This window comes from Pogonomyrmex barbatus, unplaced genomic scaffold, assembly GCF_055798465.1.
Source record: "Pogonomyrmex barbatus isolate J1 unplaced genomic scaffold, ASM5579846v1 scaffold4, whole genome shotgun sequence".
Taxonomy (NCBI): domain Eukaryota; kingdom Metazoa; phylum Arthropoda; class Insecta; order Hymenoptera; family Formicidae; genus Pogonomyrmex; species Pogonomyrmex barbatus.
In genome coordinates this window covers 13,072,776-13,083,329 of record NW_028297138.1, presented here as the reverse complement: position 1 = coordinate 13,083,329, position 10,554 = coordinate 13,072,776, and the positions used below count along the sequence as shown (strand labels likewise).

The 10,554-nt window shown below is 32.4% G+C and overlaps 2 protein-coding genes and 1 long non-coding RNA gene across 10 annotated transcripts; 1 reads left to right on the top strand and 2 right to left on the bottom strand.

Moving 5' to 3' along the window:
* Positions 1–1,393: 1,393 nt before the first annotated feature.
* LOC105423552 (putative RNA-binding protein EEED8.10) lies at positions 1,394–4,601 on the bottom strand. 6 transcript variants are annotated; one of them, XR_016140098.1, is made up of 9 exons: positions 4,254–4,601; positions 3,947–4,017; positions 3,734–3,861; positions 3,361–3,644; positions 2,717–3,219; positions 2,352–2,628; positions 2,079–2,240; positions 1,852–2,017; positions 1,623–1,765 (listed from the first exon to the last, which is right to left on the bottom strand). XR_016140098.1 is itself a non-coding variant. In XM_089080605.1 (8 exons), exons 1-8 carry the CDS (start codon positions 4,318–4,320, stop codon positions 1,716–1,718), a joined length of 1,776 nt encoding a protein of 591 aa, XP_088936731.1. In that variant the 5' UTR covers positions 4,321–4,601; the 3' UTR covers positions 1,394–1,715. The 6 variants fall into 6 exon arrangements, 4 of the variants coding, with proteins under 4 accessions (XP_088936731.1, XP_011631628.3, XP_088936733.1 ...); XR_016140097.1 differs by having other exon boundaries at positions 1,630–1,772; XM_089080605.1 differs by having other exon boundaries at positions 1,394–1,772; positions 1,852–2,240.
* A 409-nt stretch (positions 4,602–5,010) lies between these two features.
* Positions 5,011–6,105, top strand: LOC105423553 (uncharacterized). Its single transcript, XR_016140099.1, has 2 exons — positions 5,011–5,143; positions 5,327–6,105. It is a non-coding gene; the product is annotated as an uncharacterized LOC105423553 (long non-coding RNA).
* Positions 6,106–6,167: 62 nt separating this feature from the next.
* On the bottom strand, positions 6,168–10,077 carry LOC105423554 (pre-mRNA splicing factor CWF19L2). 3 transcript variants are annotated; one of them, XM_011633329.3, is made up of 11 exons: positions 9,603–10,077; positions 9,206–9,376; positions 8,593–9,012; positions 8,036–8,518; positions 7,843–7,954; positions 7,607–7,749; positions 7,472–7,537; positions 7,087–7,395; positions 6,829–6,984; positions 6,560–6,742; positions 6,168–6,469 (listed from the first exon to the last, which is right to left on the bottom strand). In XM_011633329.3, the coding sequence occupies exons 1-11, from the start codon at positions 9,603–9,605 to the stop codon at positions 6,398–6,400; spliced, it is 2,118 nt and encodes a 705-aa protein (XP_011631631.2). In that variant the 5' UTR covers positions 9,606–10,077; the 3' UTR covers positions 6,168–6,397. The 3 variants fall into 3 exon arrangements, with proteins under 3 accessions (XP_011631631.2, XP_011631630.2, XP_011631632.2); XM_011633328.3 differs by having other exon boundaries at positions 6,168–6,479; positions 9,603–10,074; XM_011633330.3 differs by lacking the exon at positions 9,206–9,376 and having other exon boundaries at positions 6,168–6,479; positions 9,603–10,075.
* Positions 10,078–10,554: the final 477 nt, after the last annotated feature.

Here is a 10,554-nt window from a genome sequence, read left to right as displayed (position 1 = left end):
ACTACGAATTCTTTTGCTGCAGAATATATGTGCGTGTATGATGGGTGATGCTCTCAATTCCTTCCTAATGCTAAATGTGCGATAAAGACTGGATTTATTATCGGTACTTTACATTAATTTAAAGATATAAAATGCATATATATGATAGCAATAGAGTAAACTATTTCACATTTTCATTTTCTTGATGGATAATAAAAATTTGAAAAATGTTTTTTTTTTCCGTTATTATCCATCACATCAATTCTCTCATTGAAATAAAATTTTATATATATATATATATAATTTATACACACGCGCGCGCGCATACATAAGCACGCACCATCTAAATCGCAGCAAAGGGGGTTGACCTTTTGTGCATCCAATTGCATGTCCAATCTTGTTGTGCATTTTTATAAATGTATTCGAAAAATATCTTGCCATTCACGATTATCAGCCAATTGGCCAATTTTGAAATTCACGAATATTTGAAGAATTACATGCTAATCAAAGTTCTTTTCATCATCTTACTGTCTTAAATGATAAATTGTTACGATTTTCCGCATATTTAATCGTATGCTTGATCGATAATTATATTATTATTGATAGAAAAATTCACAGATTGGACATATTTCATTAGTAGCACAAGTAAAGTGCAATAGGATCGACATGAGAAAAAAATATAAATAGATTGTGAATACGCTAAATCATAATATTACGACCAATTTGTCGTTCATTGAAATATATTAAGCTGAATAATATTTTGTAGATGCAATCTGCAAGTTAGTCTCTCATATTGCATGTAATAGCTGTTTACAAGTTGGCTTAAAAAATCAACCGAGTTGTATTACGAATATATCGTAATACTTGTGTGATTATCTCTCCATGTATGTGTATGTATATTAATGAGAGCGTCAGACGCTCAAAAATTAAAGTCATGTTATGTTTATATCACAATCAACGGCAACACAATACTATTGATATTAAGAACAAACGCATGTAATGCATACATTATTGTAAAATGGTTTCTATTATCTACCATAGAGAGACAATATACGCGATTAAAAGATATCCGCGAAAAAATCGTGTGATAAAATACAAAATGCCAACATAATTTAGCAATTTTATCAAGCGATGATTCATAATTTTGCGCAAAGTTCGTAATTCCTAGCACTTATTAAAATATGTGCACATTCCTTGTTGCATATATGTGCATAATATTTGCAGTTGTATTGATTCATTGTCTAAACGTTATGAATTATAAATACAATAAAATCATCGATGTTGTAATTCTACGTTCGATATCTGAAAACCTAAGTGTAACCGTTTGTAATAATGATAGAAGTTATCGAAGAAAATGGAATTTTCTCTGATACGAACGATCAAATTGACATTTAATTTATGATGGATGTAGATATTTTTTTTTTAACTTTATTTTATTGCACTTTATTATGATTGTAACAGTAACTTTATTTATATATAATACGTACGTATTGCACGCGATATCGTAATATTATATTCACTAAGATAAATATCAAAATCAGTCATTATGTAACCACACACATACGAAATCTCAGGAACCGTAAACATTAATCGTACAAAATCTCATTTAGAACCATAGGGAACTGGCGTAGATGGCGTAGATCTAATCTGAGTCGTTGAGGTAATAAAGCTCAGGATCGTCAATCTCTCGTAATACTCTCGTGAATGAATACGGGTAAAAAGCCTCAGGAGTATAATTAATCTGAGCAATATTCAGAGAGTGAACTTCCATCATAGACAAAAAAATCTGAAATCTGAAATTATATCTAAACCTTCATCACAAGAATCGTCTAGATCATTGTCTACGAGATGCATATTGGATACATTACTAACGGACAAATCAACGTTAACTATATGCAACAGCGGAGGCAGTCTCTCTTGGCCTATTTCTTTGTTAGTCAGAATTGCTGTTCCTCCAACAATCATCTTTAACATCAAGTTATTGGTTCGACTGCTGCAAACATCTTTAGCAACCTCGAGAGTGGTGTCCCTGATGTACCTACATCCGGAGAGATCCAACAATTGTAATTGTGGTGAGGACTTGATGAATGTTGACATACCCCGATCACTGAACGGACATCTTCGGCATTCCAATTCTTTTAAACCGCATACAGTTGTCAAGCCATCGTCACTAATTTGAGGTACATAACTGATGATTAATTTTTCTAGTCTTGTTAACGTAGCGATAGCCGCTAGTCCGACATCGCTTACATTGCAGCAATCTGTTGAATACGTAACGATAAAATATATGATTGAAGAAAAAAATGACTAATACAAAACTCAGTACATGTACATATATTGTAATTTTATCTGTAATATATTGTAATTTTTACCTGTAATATCTACATTGGTAAGCTGTTGACAATGTTGTACCAAATCGGCAAGAAAATTGTTCGATACTTTAGGATTGCGTGTGACTCTCAAAGTTTGCAAATTAATGAGGTGAATTAAATGGAACATATCTGCCGCTTGTGCAGAGGGAAAGCCTCCGACGAGTTCCAATACTCTTAGATTTTTGCAATAATAACCGACAACTTCCAGTGTATGTTTAGCTACGCCAACACAATCGCTTATTGTAAGATGTTTTAAATCTTCAAGCCTCGTTAGTGCCTATAAACATGACGATATTAATGTATATATAATCGATTAAATAGCAATTAACAAAAATGATAAAGGAAACGGAAAATCAATGATTTACCATTGAAAGATGACCGTCTTGAAGATAGTCGCAGCGATCTAGTATAATTGTATGCATGGTTTGCTTTGGCAAGTATAATAAACATTTGCCTACAATACTATTTCTACTTATCGCAAGATATTCTAAATTCTTATTTATCTTGAAAAGATACTTTAATTCGTGATCGCAACAGAATGTGGATGGTCCTAAGTTTAACTTGGTTATGTTTTTACAATTAGCTGTTAATGTACGTATACCTGACGCGCAAACTGTCAATGCAGTTACATCGATACTCGTAAGATTAGGACAGAGTTTCCCGACAATGGTCAATGTGCTTTGGCTCAAGTAATGAGGATAAGATAGATTTATTCGCGTTAAGAATCTGCCACATTTCAGCAATATTTTACGAAGTAAAGCTGTGTGAATCATACAAGTGTATGAAAAACCCCATGTAGAGGGTGAGAGATCCAACGTTTTTATCATATGCCAGGAATCTTGGCTTAAATCTCTCCAACGTTTGCAAACTGTAAATATAAAACGATGTAAATACATGTGAAAAAATACAATTGAGATCTAAGATCACGTGACAAAACAAACAAATATGATATGCCATACATATAAAATCTCTGATGAGCATTTGTTGCATACACCCCTAAAATAATCACCTATCTCTATGCGGACTCTATCTACAATTGGCAAAAATAGAAATATATGTCTCAGACAATCATCATTCAACATATGGATGGATACAGTTTCGGTATCATTTTGCAGATATTTATGAGCATATTGTTCACTGGCATTTTTTTTTTCTGAAGCTTTGTTTGATTCTTTTCCCACATTATAGAATTTATTCTCTATACTATCTGGTTGATGCCAAGAATCTGCAGCCATTACTCGTAAATCTCGGTTGTGTAATCTTATTTGTTTTTTAATCCCATCTTCCACCGCTCTACAACCATCATTTGCTGGTAAATTGGTAAATTATGACCACATTGCCACTAATTAGCTAGCAAAAAACCTAGCATCCTTAAAACTTACGTTATCGCATCCGTCACATTAGTAAATGTGACGAAGGCGTAGTTACTTCTCCCTTGATTTCTACGTAAATAGCAGCTTTCGACATTTCCATATGTGGAAAAATAATTACGCAAGTCCTTGAAAGTTGTCTGCAACAAAATTAATTAAATTAATCATAACTAATCGTAACTGCGCGGTAAAAGTTGAAGAAGACACAAATGACATAATACAAACCCTTTCGGCCAAATTGCCGACGAATAATTTCCGTATCGGTACACCATCTATCTTTTCGGAACACAGGCTATCTGAACGAAAAGCAAACCATGTATTTCAAGATATTTTCTCATTGAAGATATTCGATAATTTTATATATATATATATATATAAAAATACGCGCGCGCGCGCGCACCACCCCTACACACACACACACACACACACACGCACACACACACACACACACACACACACACACACACACACACACACACATCATATACATATAAGCGCATATACACTTATCCAAAATTTTAAATTTTCTTACCGTCTGATGCGACTATGCTTATATGATGAAGCATTTCGGCATAATCGAGTTCTAAAGTATCATCCATCGTCGATGTCTATTTAGCAAAGTGTAACAACTTATCCTTTCCTTACAGCACGCTTCTTATAATTAGTTTCACGTATTATATTAGGTTCACATCAACAATTTTATATACATGAAAATCCAGAAAAACTATGAAACTATGCAAGCCAGAGTTACCAAAGGTCACTCGGGATTACACACAAAATACACACATGAATACATTGCCAGGAATCAATGAAACTCCGCACGCAACGATGAAAACGAGAGCTTGGCAGCATGGCAAGGTGACGAGAGAGGGGAAGAGATATAGCTGGATGCGTGTGTCATTGCGCGCGCGCACGGGCAATATGGCAATCATCTTCTCTATTTAATCTGGCTTTCGTACCAGGAGGTCGATCATGTAACTTTTCCCCTAGGGCGGAAACATGAAAAGTGAAAAGTTTCACGTGAACTTACGATCATATACGATTTTGTGGGATCATGTAACTCTCTCAAACGTGAAAATGTGAAATTTTTCACGTGAACTTTCTCGCCATGTATCTTAGTGGCGGAAAGGTGGAAATCTAGGGAATTAATAAATATGCTTCGGAATTAGAGAAAATTAGGGTTGCGTTAGGATTAAATGTACGTAGTACATATACAATTGGTTATTAAAAAATATATGTAATACTGTATCAATAAAATAATTTTCATTAGCTATAAAACCTATGAAATTATGTTTCATTACGTTCACTTTCCACGCATCCAAGCTACATACATAATCGCTGTACGTGAAAAGTTTCACGTGAAATGTCAAGATGTGAAAAATGAAAAGTAAAAAGTGAAAAATGAAAAGTGAAAAATTTCAGGTAAAGTTACATGATTGTGTTCCAAGGCATCCTTTCCGAGGAAAATTTTACTCAAGATATATAGTGCACGTAACATATATTATATTATATCGAATTTTCCTCGGAGAGATTTTGGAATGTAACCAAAAATATATTTGTGCAGTCTTAAAATTATTCGATCTATTAATATCTATTCTTTTTAAGAAAAAATTCAGCTTTTTTCCTTTCCTCTCTGAGTTGGAAAAAAAGAGAAAAAAATGTAAAGTGTAAGCGTTAGTGTAAGTGTTCAGCTAAAAAGAACACCTAAGCATTTAGATCTATATGTCTATAAATGCAGGAAATTTGGGCTGATCGATATGACGGTTAAAATGGACGCAATGTTGGAAACCATTCGAGTAGGACATACTCCTGTTTTTTTCGTCTTGCGTAATTTTTTAATTAAAAAATGTTTGTTTTTTGCAGTTATATTTTCCGTCTTGTTCTCTAATACCGTTTTAATAATATCGAATTTTCTTTTAATTGAAAATTATTGTCCATATTCTTGTAAAAGGACAGACACCAGTAAATACAAAGAAAAGAAAAAGTAGGAAAATGTAAACAGGATCGAGTGACAAATTTTAAACGACAATACATTGTTATCAATTGCAAAACTTTCGAAAGAAATTTAATTTAAATAACTCAATTGTTTTCTAGTTTGTGATGAAAGGAAAAATCATTTGTTTTATCATTACAAAATAGAATAGATACTACCCTCGATATAGATAAAATTATTAAACAATACATTGATACCAGCTAGAATAGTTACAAACCACAGCAAGTAACATAGTCCGTTTCTTGGCAAGCAGGATTTTGGTTGCTAAAATTTTTTGTATGAATAAATCCAAATAATCATGTCACCAACTACGTGCCACTAGACTAGCAAACTTTCAATGTAGTGGTTCTATAACAATTCGATAATTAAATATTTTTGATATCGATTAAAATCCTCTTTTGTTATCCCCCCCCCCGCCGCCATTAGAATTATATTATGAAAAATCATCTCAAATAAAATTATTAATGTTTTTATATATATTTATACATATGTATATGAGTGTAGAGAATACATTAGACATATGATGCTAATAATACTATACAAAGAGTTAAGTTATCTAACAATGAAAAATAAGTATGTTACATTTAAATTCAACCAATCATATTTAATTTTTTCAAATAAAACTATCAATTGCTTTACTGAGAATTATACTTTTTTCCATTTTTCTGTAAACTCCAATACCTTTAGTCTTTGCTCCTCAAAATTTTGCCTTCTTGGTTTCCGCCACAAATTATGATCCAAGTCCAACATCCCACCTATTATTTCCTTATATAAAGAAAGCATAATAAATTAATACTTTCACAAAAATTGAAGTTTCCAAGAAAATAAATTTGACAATATTTCACCTTGGCAAAATTCCGTGGAAACATTTCTTCATTTTCAATTATATGTGCGTAACCAGGATGTGAACCGAATTCCACCATGAAGTATGATAAACCATTTGGTATGGCATGGCGTATATCTTTACATGTGAGATCAACAATTTTCTTATTGATGGACCATTCAGTTTCACATTCCAACAGAGCTTTCTGTAAAAGAAAAATATCAAAGCGATGCAAAGTTATTTAAAGATGAGCGATACTTTATTACTTATATAATACTATGACTTATTTACCTTGAAATATATCGGTGCTGATTCACCAATTTCTTTCGGCAATGGAATACATTCCAATTGCATGTGTGAAAATTTACAATGTTTTTTATATACTTCGTAAAATATCGGATAAAGATCTTCATTCGTAAACATTTTTATTAGTTTCTTTTTCAATTCCTATAAAAAGATATTTGTACGATTTTATTTCAACATATGGGATGCGATTCAACTGTAGATAAGTATCAATGAAATTAATCATATCAAGGATGAAAAAATTACCTTCAGTCTATCCCAAGCATCTTCATCTAATTGTAACTGACATGCGATATGTTGTATGGGTGTCAATATGCAATGACCGTTAGTCAAGGAAGTACTTGCAGGTAAGTTTAAGCAAATCACGGAATCCATTGTAACGACCATATGTTTTAACATATTTTTTGAATCAAGGCACCACCAACAATTATCCATACGCTTAGATAAATCTTTGTGCTCTTTAATTGCCTGTATGTAATTCCGCTTATCCTGTCTCGTTTCCGAATCTGTCCGTGTGATTTGTTGCTCAAATACATCATCCATTTGATCCGTACTCTAAGAAGGAAAATGTTATTTTTAATTTTGACATTTATATAATATTTCAGTCATTCAATATTTACAGTTAACTTACTCTGGAAACAATTTTCATCAACATTTCTTCATCTTCATTTGCAGATCTTCCTTTCTCTTGTTGAAACTGTAATAGAAAAAAACTTATCTTGCATCATATTAAAGATTCAAGATAATTATCATTTTGATTACTTACCATTTCTCGTAAAGAATATTTATCATCATCCACGAAATAACGTACTCTCTCACCAGAGATATGTGTTTCAGCAGTTTTCTTCTTTCTATCATTTTCAGCAAATCGCTTAGATTGATTTCTGGATTGTATCGGTCTTGCAGTACCTTCAGGAATAAATTTTCACATAATTTTAATATAATCATTTATTTTCACATTTAAAATTATAAATAAATACAAATGCACACATATGCACGCACCTTTTGCATCGGTTCTTGTAAGAATTACAGTTTCTTCCTGCGCAATAGTATTATATGATGCAACATGTTTTCTCGCGTGTTCCAATTGGATTTTAAGTTTCGTTGCCAATTCCTAAATGAATTATTCCAAATAAATGCAAAAGATTAAAAATTTTTTTAAATGAACTGCATTCGATAGAAAAAGCAACTGTACATCATCACCCATTAATTCAGCTTTAATAACCCTTGCCCCCAACTTGTTCATTTGTGTTTCAGTCAAAATGTCAATATCCTTATTTGAATTCGTCGTGCTCGTATTATCGAACACTGAATCAACCTCCCTTGAAGGATGATTAAATGTAGGTAATTCGGTAACATCTTTACATCTTTTATCATCATTTTTATCTTTTTTCCAACTTTTTATACGGCTGCTGGTAGGTACAGTCTGTTGACGATAATCATCGTTATTTTCGGGTTTCCGATAGTTTTGTTTTAACTCCACACAACGTTGTGATAATTGATCAACTTTTCTAGCACGTTCTCCACTAGATCTAGAATGCTCTCTTCCTGAATCGAAATTTCCATGTAAATCTTTATCATTTCTTTCGTTGTAGTATCTTTTATAGTATGACTTATGCTGTTCAGCATTAGACATACTTTCCGCTTTAGCTATCATCACTTGTATAGCTTCTAGGGACTAAAAAGAGATCGGCTTTAAATCATTGATAATCTAACATTTTGTATATGCAATTGGTCTTTTAATTAACTTACACCCCAGCGTTCAGCAGCCACCTCTTCTAAACTTTTACCATCTCGAGAAGCTTGTTCCTTGGCACGTCGAAGACTCTTTTTTAACCAGTTTGCATCTAGAATCTTGGGATTATCAAGTTTTTGTGGATTATTTTGAGGTAATCCATCACCTCCATTTTTCCAATACGGATTCAATTCTCGGTCACTTTGTCCAGGTTTATTTAAAATTTTAGTTTCATCTTCCCTTTTCATATCTGACTCCTGTGATTTCGCATTAGATTTGGACATATATGGAACAAAACTTTCTTTCAGATTCATCCATTCGTCTCGCTTGAGCTGATTTGCTTGTACTTTGCTCTCGATAAGATTTTCAGCAGTACATGACAAAACCTTATTATCTTCTCTCTCCACCCATTCAAATTTATCGCTGTCATAGCTTTTCTAAAAAATAGAGATGCACAACCTTTATGTGTGTGTGTGTGTGTGTGTGTGTGTGTGTGTGTGTGTGTGTGTGTGTGTGTGTGTGTGTGTGTGTGTGTGTGTGTGTGTGTGTGTGTGTATACGTGTATGTATATGATACAAATAATATATAATTTGTAAATATTAATAAAGTTACAAAATCCTTGATATTTACACTGCTTGAAGACGAGTATTTTCTCTTTCTTTTGTGTTTTTTGTCTTCCTTTTTATTAAATTTTCTCTTTTTTTTAGATTTAAATTTGCTTGATTTTCTGTGCACAGATAAGTTATCTTTATCATTGTGCTTGGCTTTGTCAATTTGTGTTTTATAAATATTTACATACTCCTATTAAACAAACTACAATTAGAAATACAATCAAAAGAATATAAAAAAATATATGTGTAAAATAAATATTATTCAAAGAATAAAAATTTTAGAAAATTATTTGTTTATAAAAGAATTGTATTGTTTATAAAAGAATTGTAAAAGAAGAAAAGCAGTATATCAATTCTTTATAAAGTTATACTTATATTCTTATACAGAATGAAATAAAATCGCAAATAAGAATTACCATGATCAAGCAAATTGCTATTTGAAGAATTCGTCGATACGTCAATCTGCTTTAATAATTTCCTAAATTGTAGACATCGACGGATTATGTGTTACATTTATATCTTTTGATGCGACAACACTGAACTACTACTACTACTACTACTACTACTACTATTATTACTACTATTACTACTACTATTATGCCTGGTGTCCATGATGCTAGAAATCAGTTCGAGATCTCGAATGGAAAGAAAATTGATCAATTGCGTTTGAATAATTCGGCCAATTAACCAATGCGATTGGTCAATTCTCTTTCCATCCGAGATCTCGATTTCTAACATCGTGGACACAAAGCATCTATCACTGTTTCTTACTATTACTACTTCTTTTATATAGCCGTAACTTCCTAGCGAAACCAACACGGATTATGATTTAAGACAGAAATATACTCGAGAAAAAAATAATAATTATATCAGTGGTCTAGTTTCCATTTCCGAAGTCTTCGATTCTACTTTGATATGGATCAAATTTAATATGCTGTTTCCATCGGAAGTAAAGATTTGTCGAAACAGGATTGAAATGAACGCAATTTGTCGCATTTCCATTGACTCAAATCTAGTTCTACGTCATGTACTTGACCCGAAAAGTATGCCGGTTCAAAGAATTATTATTTTAAATTGTTTGTATTTCGTATGAAGAGTTTTGAAGTGCAATTAAAAAGGTTTGTGAATCATTCAGTTAATTAATCATTTTTATACTGAAAGATATTTATTAGATTCGGAAAAATAAACGGAGACCGACTGGATTTGAACTCAGGAGCCTCCTTCGTTTGCTAATCTGACACTTAGTCTGCACGATCACGACGGTTCCTCTCTGTTAGCTGTTTATATTCTGATCTCTTTCATGACCGCTTACGGTCGTCTAATTCTTACAATACTATATACTTAGCCCGAGAAATTAATCAAAGATAA